Consider the following 20,687-nt stretch of genomic DNA (forward strand, 5'->3'; position numbering starts at 1 on the left):
ACAGTTCTTTTGACAGTTCGATTCCGGATTGGCTGTTGAAACTTTAATATTTATACGTCAATGATCTCCAATTCCGAAAATTGGGAACTTTAATAATAGTACGGTATGTCTAATAGATTTGGTACCAACCTAAGCAGACAGCACACGCAAGTCAAGTGGAGAAAAACTTCAGCATCTTCAAAGACTAATATCTATTGCCATAGTTATAAGCTGTGTAGAGCGATTCTTCAATGAAAACGTTTCTATCCTAGCTTGCCAAATCTCCATACAATGGATTTATCATTCATGGTACACTCGAGCAATGCATTTGCAGCAATGAAAAGGATCACATTAAACTAACAACCTTTCACAATCATGCAGCCGTGAGAGAACCTCCTGACAAGATGGCCGTTTATCTGGTTCAGACCAGCAATCTGGGATGAAAAAAATCCACTGTGAACTTTCACTGGAATGATAAACAGAAGTCAACCTAAAACTTTATCTTTAAACGGACCTGCAATTAGAGTGCTCAGTGGACCTTCTGGAATTTCAAGCCTCTGTCCATCATTGGCAACAGCATATACTACCTGCTCAATGCAAAGAATAAAAAAAGCTGGATGATTTATTTGTATAGGTCGAGATGCAAATATTGGTGGAAACATCATGTAGGACTTACTTGGATTGATGGTATGCCTTCCCACGGTTTCTTTAGCGTGCAGAGTTCCCATATTAGGACCCCAAGACTAAATATGTCACATTGCTCCGTGAAGGGCTCATTGCGGATAAGTTCTGGTGCCATCCATTCCGGAGTTCCAGCAGAAGAAGAATCCTTCAGTGGTCTGGTATTAAGTTTCCGAGAAAGCCCAAAATCACATATCTTAACCGCCCAATGCTTATTCACAAGACAATTTGCACTTTTCAGATCACGGTGTGCTATTTTCATCCGATGTATGTGCATCAAGCCCCTACATAATCAAGTGAAACCAAGACCAAGTAGCAAATGATGAACTAAATTAAAACAATAGATAACCATTAAGCTATATAACATCAGATCTCCTTTGTCATACCTAGTACAATCCATTCTTCACCATGTTTAACATTAGATCTAGAATAATACTTTTCACATGAAATATAATGAAAATTCATTCTTCTCATTTTAGAAACCGAATATTCAGTATTGGAAAGAAATCTATTTTACATCGGCCGTCTTTAATGTGTGTCAATAAAACGTATTCACAAATTCTAATTCAATTCAGAAGCCTTCATCTATTACAGATGATCATGAAATTTTCACAATCTATGCTCTATGGTTCGATCCTCACTGAATCAAAATAAGATCTAAACTCTAAACATTTTTGATAACCTCGAACAGAACAGATACATTGGAATACGACTTAGACTCCATCAACTATGCTCTGTTCCTTTATTTTGGTGACAGAAACACAGTTTTCCTATGTGCCATATCTTACCAAACAAGTGGAAAAGTATAAAGGAAGAGATGAGGAAATGCACCTGCATATATCACAAAGCATTTTAAATCTCCTCTGCCAGCTAAGTTTCTTTTTCAGTCCACTAGAATGCATCAGAAAATACAATGATCCCATTTCCATGTATTCAGTAACCAGGGACAAGCGAGGAGGCTTCGTGCAAGCACCAAGGAATAGTATCACTGTATGAGAAAGTATGTGTTCTTTGGCTAAATAGAGAAATTAAAACAATAATACATTTTTTAAACTTGTTTAGGTAGCAAGATTACCATTTGGGTGGCGAATTCGGCTGCAACAAGGAAAATGATTGGTTAGGTAATCAAAAGAATGTCACCAAGGATGTAAGTTAACTTTTTCGGGAAAAAAAGAAAAACCAAAAACATTAAAAATCACCATGCATTACCTCAAGATAGATACTTCGTTACAAAAGTCTTCAACAATCTCATCAGTTAGATCTTGTTCAAGAAACACTTTAATCGCTACCTCTAAACCATTCCAGGTACCTCTGAAAACTTCCCCGAAGAATCCTATCATACAACATATAAAAAAGAGTGTTCAACATGGATGGAGAGGTAAATAACATGAAAATATGGTTACCAATATTAACTACTAGTAACAGGTACATTTGAAGACTGGAAGCAAAATCTTTGGTAAGGTAAAATTTATTGATAAATATAGGGAAAAAGATAAACGAAATGTTTGAGAAACAGAAACTTCAAAAGAAAACACAAAATTAAAAACAAAATTGGCCTCCCTACGCAACAAAAGCATTCTAATAATTTGTTTGGCCTACCTAAATCTTTCACAAACTTTAAGGAGTATATGCAGAAACACAAGATTGATTCAGTATGAGAGATGGGGCAGAGTAAAAGTAGGTTGCAACAAAATATGAATAACCGTATCAATGTATATATAAAGCCATTTGGATGCCATAAACAAAATATTTGAAGCAAAATATAGTTATTCTGCTGAAGAAATTCCAAGTTTGAATGGAACTTGTGTAGAATCTAATAAAAAGCAATTCCAAGAATTGGCCAATTTGACATTAGAACATAGACCAAAATGTATGGCTTGGCTGCCTTTCCAGCTTCAATAGAACACATTAAGTCTCCTGATTACTATAATTGGGCACTTTCAGAAATCTCGATACCATAGTAAATGGAAAGTTGAAACGAAGTAAGGTAGAAAAAAATGTTAATCCAAATATAAAAATGAATTCACCTTACTTAGCTTGTATATAATTTGTATTGTGGGCTAGGTATCTTCAGAGAGCATATGACATGAAGTAACGAACTTCATGATTCAGAAAATAGTGAGATTAATTAACTGTGAGTTGAAATTAGAAAACAAATAAAATCATTAAAAAATAAAATTAGATGTAATAACGACCCAATAGATAAACAAAACTGACTGAAACCAAATGTTGTACACAAATGATGGATGTAAAGTAACTATATCCGCTTCAAACAAAAAATAAGAGACACGTTGGCTTATTCAATCAAATTCTGTCCGCTCTGAATCGGAGAAGTGTGAAAACGTCTGCTGTTCACATGATATAAAAAATAAACCAAGTGGAATGACATAGACTGACCAAACTTTTGTATGTATGGTTGCTCAGTTACATTCAAACAAAAGGGAAGGCCAAATAAAATTACGCTTGGCTAATAATGAACAACCCCAAACACAGCATACCTATTCCAACACGAGTTCCAATGGTTATTTCAGAAAAATCAATGTTCCATTCTTGGAATGGCAATAACGGCTTGTTCAAGATTGTTGACGATTCAAGAACTTTATCGAATGTTGACATCATATTAGAACTGGCAAAAACCTCTGAGGGCTCACTCCCAGTAGAAGCTTGATTGGAGAAATGATGAGGAGATGAAGGCAATGAGATTGCCTTGTGGGTACTATATTGCTTCCTACGGAAAATATCTGTCAAAAGTTTTTGGCCATAAATTCCATCATGATCATCTAGACTCGACCTTGACACCTGAGAACGAAAATTTATAATTTGAAATAAACCAATGATAACAAAAAAATAAGGAATTCCTGCAAGAAGTAGACATCTGTTTTTCAAGGCCTTCAGGCAACTAACTTGTATACAATTTTTAACTTGCACAGAAAATGGGTAAGAACTTTTTGAGTACTAAACTCATTTTAAATGAAAACATAATCATGCACTCACTAAAAGAAAAGGGACGAAAAGAAAGCAAGAAACCAAGGAAGACGTTAATTTGCATCTAAGAATACACATAAAATGTATGGTTTGAAACATAGCTTAAAATTACTGAACCGAAGTAGAAAATACTATTTGCAGAATTCCAATTCAATCCTTCAAGATAGAAGCAAAGAGGAGAGCATACACTTTCTTGAAGATCAGAGCTATCATCTTTCTCGCTTGTAGAACAACTACGAGATGAATTTACTTGTTCCACTGGAAGACGATTCCGCATCAGATTCTTATTCAATTCTCGAACAGCCCTAGAATTAATTTCACGGACAGAAGTGAAATGACGCAGCTTTACCAAAAAAGCTGGTATAACTACCAAATGTATTAAATTACAGCAGACTTTTTCTGCAACCAAGTCAATTCACGACAAAGCTCACCGAAGAAGTTACATCACAATACCATGCATGCACATAGTAGTGGGACCCTTTCTAAAATGTCTTAATTTAAAATGAGGAGATTTTCACCACAGAGATTTGACAGTAAAAACTTTGGTTTATTAAAAACTTAGAAATTTACCTTTATAAGAAAATTTTAAAACCCTAGAAAAGGTTCCCACCTGAAGAACAAAGGGCCACAAAAGTTTGCAAACCGAAGTTGCAACTTCATTACATTATTAAGCAAAAACGGGCATCCCCCAAAATTTTAAGTTCCAACCATTTCTTCACAAATACAATATTCAATCAGGTTTAGTTCCTGTAAATTGACGTTGACATCTACATTTTAGATAATTCTGCCATGCCATGTTAAGAATTATGCTCCAAGCAATCAAATCAGACAGTCATTGTTCACGTGGAAAATTTGTCCACAGAAACTTAAAACCAAACCATCGGAGACCTTGTGTATGTGCGGCTAAATAAAATGTATGCAGTATTATCATCTTGACCTCAAAGGCAATTTTCATGAAGTAGTCAATATATCTACAATCAAAAGTATATCAAGGCACACCAGCTTTATGGCATTTAAAAAATTACAGAAAATTTGGAATCCCATCTAGTCTATCATCTATCGTGCAAGACAGTAATAAAAAGATTATGCCACAACACATAATGTAATTGAATAGTTTTATGGGTTTAATTCAAAGAGTCTTGTTTCCTACAATTGAGCAGCAAGATGCAATATGTTAGCCTAGCTGTTATACAGTCTTCAGATAATGCATTAGCCAATCAAAACCTTGTTGTTAATACACCATCTTTCGATAATGTGCCAGCCATTGTGACACCATGTTTTTAATATAGTGCATCAGATAGACCTATTTTGATGCAACATTTAATGCATGTCTAGTTCAGCAGTCCTTCATTTGAAAACAAGTGGAGAAACAGAAATATCGTTACAGACATGATTAGCTTGGAGAAGAGTAGGGAATACGGCTGAAGGCTAAAGACCTTGATAGGCACACAAAGTGTATTTCAGGATAGCCCCCAACTAGGGAGCTTAAAGAAATCCATCAGCGACAGACGTGACAGGTTCTAGCGCTTAGGTTGGGGTATTGGTTCTAGCGCTTAGGGAGGGTAATTGGTTCTAGCTTGTGCTAGGGGTAAGGGAAGAATAATCTTCATTTAGGGTCAATCTTCTCCTTCTAAAGGATTTTCGTATGCGATTTCGATTTATGTTTTTGAACACAAAATTCCAGGGAAGTTATATCATTTTCATGTCCAAATGTTGAGTTCAGTTCAATAAAAGCCGGTTCTTGAAATTGCACTACCCTCTTTATGTTTGCGTTGAAAATCATGATCACAGCAGAAATTTTTTATCTATTCCAACATTGTCGGAAGCATGTGATAAACCAATGTCTGAAAGTAATGAAAGAGCAAACAACCAAAATTTCTACCATTACCCCTAGACTGATAACTCATATAAAAAATACCAATGCGGCAATACTTAAGGGTGAACAACCTCACAATATCATCACTAATCTCAGGAATCATGCTAATACAGCGTCGTCTTCTCCTGCGGGCTTCTATCGGGGATGCACCAGCAGACCTGAAATTTGGTATATAATTTGAGAGGTATAAAAGAATAAAACAAAATGTCCTTTTTACCCACCATTAGATAACAGAAAAAGATAAAAACTGAGGACAAAATGAAGAAACGGTAAGTGGGTAACCAAGCACCATTTATTGTTGTCTGCAAAAGCTGGAAATAATGAAATGTCAAATTTAATTCACAGACATGTTTATTTCGTAACTGTACAAGTCCATATTAAATACTGTATCTTATTAAATTTTAGGAACCTGAAAAAACTCCTACAGGAATTTTATGGATAAATTCCTAAGAGAAATTGTTAAATAATGAACCAGACATGTTTTTGAAATACTGATGCCAGATTAACCTTTGCCTTTACAAGAATAAGGTATTTTCCGATTCATAAAGATCAAACAAGTTTGATTTTAAAAAATATTCAGACAAATGCCTTTTTATAAATGTAGATAAGAGCAAACGAAATGAATGATATGTAAGCAGCACCAAACCGAAAAAATCAAAGGAAAGCACAGGTCACGAGGTGGCTCTCACGTTACGATAATATGAACTTGCAAAGAAATCATATATGATCCTTACACCTTGATGCATTAACGTCGTTGTACTCTCCGAAATGATGGCCGCGACCACCAAGCATAGATCTCCCGTGTCCACGGAAGAAAGGATGTTCCGGACTAAAAAAGGATGGAAATTTGTAAACATACAAGAGAAACCGAAAATTATAAATATGTAAAACACATAATTAAAAGCAGTTCTACATTTCTGGCAAGAACTAACACATTCATAAGAGAAAACCTAACAAGAACAAGAGATACAACAGAAGAAAGTAATGCAGTAAAATAATTACTTCATTTAAATAGAAAGAGAAAACGGATCTTGCTCCCCAAACATAGTAGCAGGAATGCATGAATAAATACATTATTAAGTTTTGTCCTAAACCAAAAAAAAAAAGAGGATGATACCTCAAATCACTTGAATGTAATTAAATCTACTCTATTTTTAAGTCACGTTAATACTCAGATGGCTTGTGTTGGAGGTGTTCCAATGTTCATTCTTGCATAAGAATTTACAAAACTTCATGCCCGAGTTCTTTTTATGTAACTTCATCTGATTTGATAAAACGATAATTTACTCATCACCGTCAAATTATTAACATCTGATTCAAGTGATTTAAAACAAAATAAGGATGCCAAAGATCTGCATCTAATGTCCTTTTTATAGTATTAATCTGATCAAATTAACATGAAATTTTTGCTCACGGGTCTCCCACTTGGAAATGTTGCACCCTTATCATCAAGGTTCAGTTAGGTCACAGATGTCAACAGTTCATAGACGTCCCAGAGATCTATTTAACATTTTCACTGAATCTAGAAACTTCAGCGTTGTATCTGTTATGATAAAATCAGATAGCTTTCAAACCATGCAACTCAGCAAAACAAGGATATCTTGGCAAATAAAAAAGGATAAGCTAAGTAATTTAAAAATAATAGAAAGATAGGAGGGAGAGAAACACGATCTATGAGGTTGGTCAGAAATGCCAACATCTAGGATATAAATACGCAAAAGCCCAAAAATTTTGTGTTAATATATTCTTGTTTAACATACATCTGTTACCTATTCATACAGGTACGACAACCTCTTAAGGGAAAACATGGTAAGAAGCCTTTCCTAATCAAATTACAACAAAACCATAAAAAATTATCACAATTTTGATAATATTAAACATGATTTCCTAATAACATCTTGGATTTCTAAGACACATCTAAGTCAAAAATGGACCAACATTCTTCATAATGTATCTACAAGGGGAACGAAAACATGGATTGGACAGGTAGACAAAGTAAAATTACGTCCAGTGCAACCTCCAGGCTATGTCTGTTATAGCCAGGTGGGGGCATAAATGAGTCTGCTTACAAAAAGCATGTGAAATACAAGCTCAAGCTTGAACTCAATTTTACAGTAAGCTCGAACTTTAGCTTCAAACTCAGTTTGGGACACAGAATTTTACGTGAACAAATTCGCGAACTCAGATACTTAATTTGGTCCATAAAAATATTGATTTTATTTTTTTATATTTAAAATATATAAAAAAAATTAAATTTATTTTGTTGGGTGCAATAATTGTCCCTGCTTGGTAGAGCGATCGAACCGTGGTGCTTGAGCTGCTGTGCGGTTTAAAAGATTTGAGTTACACCATTACCACCAGCTATAGCTTTTGGTAAAGCGGCAAGCGCTCGGTCTTACAATTGGTATTAGAGTCAAGGTCATGGGTTCGATACCCATTGATTGCAAGGAGTGCAATTATTGAGAGGGAGATTGTTGGGTGCAATAATTGTCCCTGCTTGGTAGAGCGATCAAACCGTGGTGCTTGAGCTGCTGTACGGTTTAAAAGATTTGAGTTGCACCATTACCACCAGCTATAGCTTTTGGTAAAGCGGCAAGCGCTCGATCCTACATATTTTAAACGCATGAGACTAGAGTTAATCTCGAGCTTTGGTTCAAAAATATTATGATCCATTGAGCTTAAGTTGCGCCAACCCGCTCAAATTATTCTTATTATTCCCGACCCCTACAACCAGGCAACTAGAGTAGATGGACAGAAGCGTAGTTACTTTTTTCTAGCAATCTTTTGTTTCTCTGCCGCCAAAAGGAAATCCGCTTTCAATTACAGTTCATGACGTCAGCAGAGAAACAACAAATCCCTATATCAGTTTTCCTATTCTCATAGAATATTAAATTTTAAAATAGTAGGAAGCTAGTGAATACAGAGAACACAACATAAAATTTATGGGGTTCTAGCATATGATAGCTATATGCCTATATCAATTATCACCGGCCATGAGAGCTAAAACAATAATCAATTATTCGACCATCCTTCTTTATCGTATGTGATAAAATATCATGGGAGTTAATATCGAAGAAAATTTTCAGAATTTAATATGATAAAAAAATATAAAAAATTATAATAATTTTAAATCTAATCCTAACGTAAATAGTTACTTTTTAGCATCTTTACACAAATGAACATGCATTTGAAACAATAAGATAAAGAAAGAGAGTTGATTTAGAAGCTTTATTAAACCTCGAATTAGCTGTTCTTTGCCCAGCCATGACTTTCTTCCTGTAGCACCGCCAAAATGAATTTGCCACATTTGGCTCGCTATGTGATGTTCTGGTAAGAACAAGTTTCAATAAGTTGAATGAAGACATAATAACAGATTCTTTTCATCCAAAACACATTCCGTCTCCATCAGAAGCACACAAAAATTTCATGGATTATCTCATAAATAAAAACAAATTTTCCATGTTAAATCAAAATTGGGAATAGCAAAAATATCAACACATTTTTTTCTTATATCGGCATAGTGATTGGGAGATTCCATGAAAACGAAAAAAAAAATCATAAATTAATCATGCTTGTGTCTAAACAAATACAAGATTGTTTCGACAAAAGAAACCATGTTAAGCGAAAGATGCATATTACTTAAAAATCCTTACTCTTCAACTTCTATTTGATCTGAAAAGCCGCAAAGAGGACTATTTGGTTCAATAGGTGAATCGTATGAGTCGTTCTCTGCGGAATCACTCTCGCCAGCAGATAGATGAGAAAGAAACACCGCCTTTGCTGAAAATGGAATCAACTTGCCAGGAGTATGTACAAGATCAACCAAAAGTTCTATTGAATCTGAAATAACAATGACAGAGATGTGCTTATAGGAATCGGTTCGCTCCATCACTCCTTCTCGAGGTAAACCCTGAGACCATGGAAAATAAATCCAAAGTTTGTGAAAATATTTTCAGAATAGACCTCTACTCCTATAGACTCATAAATGTCTATGTTGCATGTCAAAAAACGAACAGAACATGTAGCTTTAATAAAGATAACATTTACCACCATAAGCCTACATTCAAGGCCGATAGTGTCGGCCAGAACTTTGAATAAGATTGCCCGGGAATGGCAAGAACCACGCTTTATCTGACCCAGCATATGGACACCTTGGTTTTCCAGCGAGTGAGAGTCTTCTTCGAGGGCACCTTCTACTGGATCTGATTCTGATTTTGGTCGTTTGAAGAAATCACAGACCTGTAAATGGTGTAAGGTAGCCAAAAATAAACTGTGGATGTTTTAACTATAGCTCAAACACTGTTTTATGCAGCTTGTTTATCTATAGTGGCCATTCAGAGGGCAAAGTGACAGGCCAGGAAGTTTTAAACATGTTCCATCATTCCAACTTGTACAGAAACCCACAATAGGCCACATTTTTTGGTCTTCAATAGATTCATTTTGCAACTGCTTTTCTTATCCACAAATAATGTAAGACCAACTGTTTGCCATTATGTCAAAACCTATAATAATTTTTATTATAGGAAACAATATTATATTTGTGGTAAATAGAGAAATAGGGCAAAAAGGAGAAAGAGACGTAAATCTTATTTCTTGAAAAATGAAGAATATACAATGCATACGTATAGAGAATTATCCTACCAAACCTCCCTTAAAAACTAGAGATAAAGATAATTATTCCTATCGTAACTACTAGCAAGATAAATAACATAATCAATACTCAATACTCCCCCTCACGCTGCGCTATATGTGATGATCATGTCTAGCTTGGAACTCATGTCTTCAAAGATTGGCCGATAAAAAAGCTTTTGTCAAGATGTTTGCAAGTTACATGCGAGAAGAAATGTAGCTAAGCTCAATTAATTTCTTCTCAAGTTTCTCACTTATACATTTTCGGTCCTCTTCAACGTGTTTGGTTCGATCACGGTGGACATGATTTTTGGCTATATTTATAGCGGATTGTCACACATTAGATCCATTGTATGATCATCCTCCAATTTTAATTCACCGAGGAGTCGTTTAAGCCACATTCCCTCACAAATTCCATGAGCTTGTGCATGGTATTCTGTTCAGCACTATTGCGAAGCACCACTGGCCGTTTCTTACTCCTCCAGATGACTAGATTCCCCCAAATAAAGGCACAATAACTAGAGGTAGAGCGTCTACCGCTTTGGGAGCCTGTCCAACCAATATCACTGTATACCTTGACATTTCTGCTTGAATTTTTTCTTAGCAGCAACCCTTTCCCAGAAGTCTCTTTTAGGTACCTTAATACCCGATAAACAACTTCCATGCATTCTTTGGTTGGATTATTCATAAATTGACTCATAACAATAACAACAAATCCAATATATGGTCGTGTGTGCGGCAAATAGATTAGTTTGCCAACCAATCATTGATGTCTTCCCTTGTAAACTTGTAACAATCATGGGCCATTACGCTGAACCAACATGGTCCGAGACCCATGTTTAGCTCAACTGGTATCAACACTTTAAGAATCTAAGTACTTAAGCCTGGAGGTTCTGGGTTTAAGTGTTGGGGGAGGCGAAAGAAACCACTTTCCAGGGGTGGGATATTCTATGAGTGACGATGTATGGCATGGGCTAGGCTCATGCTGGACCATCCTAACGACACATGACCAGTAGTGGTACATGGGTATAGGCCGATGTCCATGTTGGTTCAGCCTAATGGCCCATGATCGTTACAAAACTTGAGGACAATCCTTTCTCATCACTAATTTGAGGTTTGGATCCACTGGAGTCTCTACCGGTCGGCACCCCAGCATACCTGTCACCTTCAAGAGGTCTAATACACATTTTCTTTGACAGATTGATATCAAAGGGCTGATCTGGCTACTTCTATTACCAGAAAATACTTTAAATGTCCCATGTCCTTCATCTTAGCAAAATTTTGATGCGAGCCATTCCTCATTGTTTCATGTAAGGACAATATCATCAACATAAACAATTAACACAATAAGTTTACCTCCTTCTGAATGTTTAACGAACATGGTGTGGTCAGATTGACATTGGGGGTGTATCCATCTCTTTTTAGAACGGAGGTGAACTTGTAAAACCAAGCTCGAGGAAATTGTTTGAGACCATATAGTGACTTTCGTAGCTTACACACTTTGTTGATCTTTTTTCTGATTCAAATCCTTGCGGGATATCTATATACGCTTCCTTCTCAAGATCTCCATTAAGAAATGCATTCTTAACATCAAGTTGAAACAACGACCAATCTAAGTTTGCTGCGACTGACAATAGTGCTCGGATGGTGTTGAGTCTAGCAACAGGGGAAAAAGTCTCTTAGTAGTCAATCCCATAAGACCGTGTATATATTTTTGCTATCAGTCATGATTTGAAATGTTCAATATCTACTTTATGCTTAATTGTGAATATCCATTTGCATCCAACCGTCTTTTTCCCCTATGAAAGCTCAGTTATCTCGAAAATGTTATTCTTTTGAAATGCTTGTCTTTCATCATGAGTGACGGCTTTCCAATTTGGGTCTTGGAGGGCTTCTTCGATGGAAGATGGATGAACTTGATCTATCCAGGATACAAAAACTTGATATGCAGGTGATAAATGTTCAAAAGAGAAAGTTACATATCAGATGTTTATACAAGTTATATCTCATTTTCTTAGTGCAATAGCTCTATCATCTGGATCATTGTGTTCAAATACATGGGAGTCATTGTCAAGTCCAGCAGTACCTTTATTGGCCTACGGGGAATCGGCGGTGGACAAGTGTTTTTGGTTGGCTGTTTTTGTACAAGATCCTATCGACTCCTTGGTTGAAGTGGTTTCCTAAGATAATAGACCTGAAGTGTCACTTTGGTATGGGTGGGATCATTATTTGTGGTATCATTATTTGAGATTGGATCAAATGTGTTGTTGTGCTTGGGTTCACCAGAAAGGTCATGATGGCTAGGGTTTCAGTTGGTTCACAAAAGGTAATAGTGCGATTGTTGGTTTCCCAATTTTGAGGTTCAACTCTGGTGTTATCCCTCTAAAGCGAGGAATTGGGGTAAAAAGGCTCACTCTCGAAGAAGGTAACATCCATAGATGTGTAAAATCTCTTTGTTGCAGGAGAATAACACTTACACCCCTTCCGATTTAAAGCATAACCAAGGAAAATTCATTTAACCGCCCTAGGTTCAAGTTTGCCACGGTTCTGGGAGCGAAAGTGGACAAAGGTGGAGCACCCAAAAACTATTAGAGAAATGCTATGAAGTAGATGTGTGTCAAGATAAAAGTCAAGAAGTGATTGAATAGGGGTTGTGTACCGTAACACTTGAGATGTCATTCTATTAATGAGGTATGTTGCAGTAAGAATTGCATCACCCCAGAAATAGCGACGGACATTGTTGGTAAATAGTAAGGATCTGGCAACTTCAAGCATGTGGCGGTTCTTACGTTCATAGACCACATTCTGTTGAGGAGTGTCAACAAATGAACTATGGTGAACAAGCCCATGGGTGACCAGGAACTCTCCTAGCACAAAATTAAATAATCACGAGCTCTATAAGTTCTAAGGACTTGAATTTTTGCAGAAAATTGAGTTTGGAACATGGTGTGAATTTTTTAAAAAGTTGTGTTGTTTCATATTTGTCCTTCATTAAATATACCCAAGAACTGTGAGTGTGGCCATTCACAAACAAGAGAAACCAATGGGTAACAATGATATTTTTGACATTGGAAGGTCCCCAAATGTCACTGTGACCGAGGGAAAAAGGTTTGGATGGCTTATATGGTTGTGGGATGAAGGTATTTTGTGTGTTCTTTGAGATTTGACTAATATCACAATGAGAGATATGCAAGTTTTTATTAATGACTAAAATGGAAATAATTTTTCGAGGTACAAAAAATTTGGATGCCTTAACCGATACTGCCATAACAGAATATCACTATCTTTATTTGACTGAAAAACAAAAACAAAATTCGACGATAAATGATGGTTAATACTATTGGCCTGATTTCTCGAGAAGTCCTTCGTCCTAAGGAGGTACAGTCCAACACAAAAATCAGCATTGCCAATCTTACTCCCCAATGCCAGTTCCTGGAAGAAGCGGTATCAGTCATAGCAGCATGAGCACGCTTCTCCCGAGATGGTTTCCAGTCAGCAGGTTTGTCGTGAATTTTCCAGCAAGGTTCGATATTATGGCTCGGTGTCTTGCACTTTTCGAACCAAAAATGGCCTCGCCAAGGCTTCCCATAATTTTGGGAACGTTGTGGACCTTGCACAAGACTGGGCTTCATAGCCTCTTCCGATTGTTTAAAAGGACAGTGAGTGGCCAGGGCGGAACCATCAATGGGATTTGAGGCACCGAGGGAAGGACCCAACATCACTTTCCTACGGCTTTTTTCCCGACGAACATCAGAAAAGGCTGCCCGAAGGCTGGGCAACTGCATAGTTGCAAGAATCATCCCCCTTACTTCGTCGAGATTACCGTTGAGGCCCAATTATGAATTCCAACACATGTTTCTGTTCAACAATGGATCGGTATAGCTGCTCAGAAGTGGGAGATTTCCAGGCATGAATTTTGAACAAATCCAATTGTTGCCAGTGACGGGTAAGTGTAGTGAAATAGGCAGTGACCATAGAATCGCCCTGTTATAGATTGTGAAGAAGGCTCTCTGTTGCGAAGAGCTTTGCTGTATTGTCTCTGGACGAGTAAGTATCTCGCGCCGCCTCCCATATTTCCTTCGCAGAACGTTAAAGAAAGAAATTTTCCCCTATCTCGGAGTTCATGGAGTTGGTTAGCCATGACATAACCAAGTTGTTCTATGACTTCCATGCTTTGAATTTTGGGTCATCGGATTCCGGTCGTGATGACGCCTCCGATAAGAGTTCAACTTTTCCTCCTCCACATATGAACATCATCACAGATAGTAACCATTCTTTTCTCATTTAATTTATGGCATGTGCTTGACAGACGAGAGGCATCGCCCAGTCCACGGGTCGCCAGCACCGGTGCTGTGCTAGTGTTGGAGGTAGTGGAAGAAGAGAAATTAGAAGAGTCCATACCGTATTTAGTCAGCGGTGATGTTTGGCTCTCGATACCATGTGGTAAATTGAGAAATAGGATTAAAAAAAAAAAAGACGTAAATCTTATTTCTTGACGAATGAAGAATATACAGTGCATATATACAGAGAAGTATCCTACCAAACCTCCCTAAATAAACTAATCCAATCTAATCTAATAAAAGTTTAAAAGACCAGAGATAAAGATAACTATTCTTATCGTAATTACTAACCAGATAAATAATATAATCAATATTCATTAATTAAAAGCAATTAATTACAAATGTTAGACAAGTGATCTGCACATGAACAGAAAAGAAAAGACAAAAGCCCTGCACAAATTAACATATATAGCTACAATCCCTCAATAAATATGAGATCGAGAAGTTCTTAAACTCTACATGCTTCCCAATCCAGTTATATGCCCAAATTTTAATCTCGCATCAACACTTTTCAACCGATTTTTCTAAACTGTCAAAAATAATTTTATTCATACTGACCAACAAATTACAATGAACTCTCACTATCCAAAAAATTATACACATCCTGCCAAGTGCACATCCAAGATCTGCAACAAATAGCTCGTGCGAAGATCTTGGAACTACCTATACCAAACTCATCTCCTCCAAAGCTCTGAAACAATGACAGTTCGTGAAAGAACAATGAATAAGCAAATAATCACGATTCTCTACCTCTTTCCAGCGAAGCACAGGCACACGAAATAACTTTTTTTGCATAATCACAAGTTGACAGCTTACCCAACACCGCGGTCCACGAGAAGGATTGAACTTTGATGGGATCGGGATTTTCCAAATGACATAAAAGATAATAAAGGAAAACCGTTGGAGAAAAAAAATCACAGAAAGATTGGACTTACAATAATCCTGAAGGGTACCCACCCCAAACCCTGATATCATCAACCCCTTCAAACAATATGACCCTCTCTAAAGACCTTATCAAAGAGCTCAACTCATTCACTTCCTCATCCTTCAAGTCCTTCCGTAGATGCAAGACCGAGGATATAAAAGAAGAGGGAAAGCCCTCCGACTAACAAAATTAGAATTTGGATTTTGATGAACCAATGATAACTGAAATAAACTAGGATATTTCTAGGATAAAGATACTTAAAAGAAGAATCCCCCCACTTATCCTCCCAAAACCTAATCTTATTGCCCACTCTAACCACTGCGCTCAGTAGCTAATGAAAAACCATATATGTACTCGAAATAAACCTTCAGGGATTCTACATGTACCATTTCTTACTAAACCCGCGTCCCAACCATTATCCTGTAACCCTTATTTGCTCACAATAACCTTATTCCATAATGGTTCCTCCTCAACAGAACACCTCCATCACCATTTCCCCAAAAAAGCCCTATTCCTCGAACAAATGTGTCCAATACCCAAACCCCATCTTTCTTTCGGTGTATAGACTTGTTCCCACGCAACCATATGACAGCGTAAATCTCCATCAACTTTATCACATAGAAAATCCCTCATAGTCCTCTCCGTTATACTCCTTGGGCCAATTCATCACTCTGAAATCAAAGTCAATCGCTTTCTTCCAACTTGCTAGCTTTTTTGACAAACAGGTTCCCAGAACGAAATTTTCATCGGATTTCCGCCTAATGGGACACCCAGATATGTAAGGGTTCAACTTTCCCTCCTACAACCAATCTCTCGAGCTAACCCTTACTCTCCTTCTTCTATACAATAAGGCCTAACAACGCACTCTTTTCCACATTGATCTTTAATCCTGACATTTGACAAATGAATTCAAGATCGCTACCAAAAACCACAAATGGCTCTAATTATTGACAAAAAACAAAGTATCATCCGCAAAATGAATGTGTGACATCTCTACTCTCTCTACCACTTGCAGACCCCGAATGAGGTTCCTTGCCTTGGCCTTATCAATCAATCTACCCAGCATGTCTACTATCAAATTAAACAGGAAATGTGAGAGTGGATCACCTTGCCTGAGTCCTTTCTCACCCTTGACTTTACCCCTTGGCCTATTACCATTGATAAGAATTGAATAAGTGAGCTTAGACAATTGCTACTCTCCAACAAATCACGTCACAAGTCTTTGAATAACAAGATTCAACAAATGATTTTCATTGATATATTCTAGCTATATATTATCAATTAAATTTCCATGCAGTACATCAATTTTCTTTGATAATTCATGACATACAATTTTAGTGTGAGCTCCCCATATATGATGTTTGCTATTACTAATATCTCTAGCAAATTTAGAATGGCCAAGGATGTATCATTCATCAAGACACCAGAAACTAGCAGCCCTGATATGCCTCACATTATACCACAGGAGCTACTTTATAGAAACCAGGTTAAATAAGCATTCCCTTTTCTTCAAAAAGGTATAGAAAGAACAGGAAAGACAAATACAGCATTATTTGATATGAGAAGATGCAAGTACAGGGTACAAAAGGGGCTCACCAATCCACTTATCTTCTTGACCATGGCAGCCGGACTTGAATGCAGTCCCTTCACCAAAGTGGCTGCCAGCTGCTTTAACATGAAAAGCTTCTTATCTTTACGAGCATCAACAATAATTACATTTGGTTGAAGCCCCTCTGCGTCCAGAGTGTGAAGGTCGTCCAATGAAGGAACAATATCAAAAAGTTCTTTGATTCTTCGTTCCTACAATGCACAAAGCATTATGTAGCAAAAATATGACAATACGCTGTATCGTAATTGCCAGATGGAATCAAATATTCCTTAATATTCAACAGATAATAGAGAGAATGACAAGGGCTGTAGATGCAACTGAAAAATTATAAGTTTTTGCCTAATTCTGAGTCAACATTTCACTGGTGGAACATTCCAATCCACAATTAAGGGAATCAGAAGCTATATAGGGTGAAATGCAAATATCAAAGCTTCTGATTCAGAAGATAGGAGAAGTGGCATACAAGTTAAAATTACCGGAAGGATCCCGAATCCATCCGATTTTTCAGGTTTCTTGTTCAAAGAAGGTCGTGGGCAGTCCGCACTTATCACCAAGGTTACCAATGGAATTGGATTTGTCAGTAGACTATGAGCCAGAAGAAGTCAATTATAGCAGAATGAAGATAAAAGGGAAGGAGCAGATTCAGCAAGTGTTAGTAAGATGGAAGGGACACAACTTGGACGAAGCTACGTGGGAAGATATATCTGTAATCAAAACACAGTTTGCAGAGTTTGATCTTGGAGACAAGACCATCGTTGGGGATGGGGAATTGTTATGGGATTAAATGAAATGGGCCAAAAATTAAATAGAGAAAGGCCTATTATACAAAATGTTCATTCAAGAAGAAAGAAGAATAGTACACATGGAGGAGAGAGGGAATAAAGAGGGAGGAATATTGTTGTCACATCATTATGTTATTTTGTCTAGAGAGTTGCGTGACTAGCTGTGCTAGGGAGATTACATTTGTACAAAGAAATGCCTCTGGGAAAACTACCTTACAGTTTCATTATAATATTTCAATGTTCTAATTGTGACCTAGGCGCTAAGCGGCGGCCGACCACACCGAAAAGGTGCTAGACGGCCAGCCTAGGCGGGCATATGCGGCCCTGATTTTATTTTTTTGTGTGATTTTTGTTTGGGTCTTTTTTGAAAGACTGAAAGCCCAATTAAAATAAAATTGAAAGGTGAACAAAGGTCTTACGTCCAACAAGAAAAGATTTGTTGGCTTGAGCTTGCCCTAACGCACACAGCTTTCATCTTCGTCTTCATCAGAGCAAACAAGAAAGTAAACTGTTTTACTTGTATGCATGCAAGTTGCTTATAGCGTTTGATTTCATTTTTTTTGTAGGTGATTTGGTGGTAGCAAAGGAGAAAAAGGGTGAGTGTCCCGTCTGCTTCAGACGCACCATTAAAAATGTGGGATACCAACATTTTGGGACTACTGATTAAGCTTGAAGGACTCTACTGATTTTATTCTTATTTCTTAAAGTGATTTAAATCACATAGCTTCCAAAGTTTCTGACTGTGTTCTTAAATATCTTTTCAGGTTATTACAATTAAGTGATTAATAATAGGTAACAATGGCAAGAAATTCATCGTCGACTGCATCTGTCACTCAACCCGAATATAGGATTTTTAGGAGAGAGTCAAATGACATCGGATGAGTTTGGGATGTTGATTAATTCTAAGAACCTCGACAAAGTTAAATGCAAGTTGTGTGAGAAAATGATGTCCGGGGAAGTGTAAAGGAATCAAGGAGCACATAGGAAATATACTTGGAAATGTATCTGGTTGTCGAAAAACATCTCAAGAAAATCACAACAAGTGCAAACAAGCTATTTTAGAACGGATTAACAAAAGAAAAACAACATAACGGAAGAAGAAAGTTGTAGAACAGAGGGGAATATTTGTCTAGACGATGAAGAAAGTGCTGAAATTAAAAGAATAGATGTAATTAAAAAACCTCTTCCATTTGGCCCCATGAATACTATTTTTTTGATAGTAAACTTGAATTATAATTAATAAAAATAGATAGTTTTACAATAAGAGCGGATGAGTGATCCGCGTAGAATAATACACGAAACAGTTATCATCAAGACATTACAAATTTCCAATCCCTAACTACATCTGATATGGCCAAATGACTGAAGTTTTTGAGCCTTGTTATTGAAAACGCAACCCTGAATTTGAGCTTCTCCCAAACTTTATCGATTGAAGCCGAATTTTCGTTGAATATTCTGTCATTCCTCTCGAGCCATATTGTCCAGAATGTAAATTGAACGATCATATACCAGAATGTCTTGATAGTTTTCCCCTTGTGAAATCCCGGCTCTATAATGAACATATCTTGTGCTCTTCTCGGAAAGATCCAACAAAATCTCAGCTCTTGCAGCACCTTAGACCAAATGCCTCTGGAGAAAGAACAATGAATCAGTAAATGATCCTGATTTTCTTCATGCCTATGACATAATGTGCACCAATTTGGGCTCAAAGCACAAGTCGGCCATCTTCTTTGCACCATATCCGATGTCTGTAGTTTTCCCAAAGCCACGATCCACGAGAAAATTTGAATCTTTTGCGGGATAGGTACTTTCCATATGTGAGGATGAGGAATGAAAGCTGGGAAATTATGTAAAGGAAAGAAAAACTCATAAAAAGAACGGACAGAGAACAACCCCGAAGAATCCCCCAACCATACCCTGAAATCATCTGAACCCAATTCTAATCTGACCATATCTAATATTCCCATTAAAGTAGCAAATTCCCCCAGCTCGGTATCATTCAGGTGTCTCCTAAAACGCACATCCCATCGAAAATTTTGATCGACTCCTGACTCGACAACCTCTATAAAATGACGAATTGGTCTATTGATCGTAGTACAAATCCTAAACAGAGACGGAAAACGATCTTTGAAAGAAAGACCCCCTCCCCCCAAACATCCTCCCAAAACCTAATGAAATTACCCCATCTCAAAACCGACCCACTCAACAGTTGAATTGCCGGGAAAGAACGGGAAATGTATTTCCAAGGGCTTCTGAAGGTCGCATTCCTAGCCAATCCCAAATCCCACCCATTATCTTGAAGACCATATATGCTTGAAACCACTTTTTTCCACAGCGGCTCCTTTTCCTTTGTGCCTCTCCACCACCATTTCCCTAGTAAAGCTTTGTTTCTCAAGCAGATATTCCCCAATCCAAGCCCTCCTCTGTCCTTTGGTTTACCCACCTGTTCCACCCAACATGACAATGCTTATCCCCGTCCTCTCCATCCCACAAGAAATCACGCATCAATCTTTCCATCATTTTTGCAACTTTTTTCGGCACCCTAAACAAAGACATGTAGTACGATGGCATTGCGCTTAACACTGATTTTATCAAGGTCAACCGGCCACCTCTGGATAGGAAAGCTTTTTTCCAGCTTGAAAGTTTTTTTGTCATTTTTGAAAGAACCGGTTCCCAAAACTCGAAAGTCATAGGTTTCCCTCCCAACGGTACCCCGAGGTACTTAATTGGCCATTCTTCTTTTTTGCACCCAATTGTTTGTGCCACACCAAACACTTCTTCATCCTCGCAATTGATCCCCAAAACTACACTTTTTTCGAAGTTGATCTTTAACCCTGCTTTTTGCCCGAATAATTTTATTATTTCCACCATTGCCATCACG

General features: G+C 37.3%; 1 protein-coding gene across 2 annotated transcripts in view; it reads right to left on the reverse strand.

The window, feature by feature from the left end:
* Window positions 1-27: 27 nt before the first annotated feature.
* Window positions 28-20,687, reverse strand: part of LOC140976890 (probable serine/threonine-protein kinase SIS8) — a 29,605-nt gene continuing 8,945 nt past the window's right edge. Inside the window, exons 3-16 of one of the 2 annotated variants that reach the window (XM_073441293.1) lie at window positions 17,012-17,083; window positions 9,569-9,760; window positions 9,175-9,431; window positions 8,759-8,848; window positions 6,258-6,350; window positions 5,593-5,679; window positions 3,833-3,950; window positions 3,159-3,459; window positions 1,870-1,993; window positions 1,736-1,755; window positions 1,492-1,648; window positions 656-944; window positions 494-566; window positions 28-413 (exon numbers count right to left, since the gene is read on the reverse strand). In XM_073441293.1, the coding sequence (XP_073297394.1) occupies window positions 331-413; window positions 494-566; window positions 656-944; window positions 1,492-1,648; window positions 1,736-1,755; window positions 1,870-1,993; window positions 3,159-3,459; window positions 3,833-3,950; window positions 5,593-5,679; window positions 6,258-6,350; window positions 8,759-8,848; window positions 9,175-9,431; window positions 9,569-9,760; window positions 17,012-17,083 (1,956 nt within the window). In that variant the 3' untranslated portion in view covers window positions 28-330. Of the gene's footprint in view, window positions 414-493; window positions 567-655; window positions 945-1,491; window positions 1,649-1,735; window positions 1,756-1,869; window positions 1,994-3,158; window positions 3,460-3,832; window positions 3,951-5,592; window positions 5,680-6,257; window positions 6,351-8,758; window positions 8,849-9,174; window positions 9,432-9,568; window positions 9,761-17,011; window positions 17,216-20,687 lie in introns of both variants that reach the window. The other variant, XM_073441292.1, reaches the window with a different exon arrangement.

Source organism: Primulina huaijiensis, chromosome 5, assembly GCF_012295235.1.
Source record: "Primulina huaijiensis isolate GDHJ02 chromosome 5, ASM1229523v2, whole genome shotgun sequence".
NCBI lineage: Eukaryota > Viridiplantae > Streptophyta > Magnoliopsida > Lamiales > Gesneriaceae > Primulina > Primulina huaijiensis.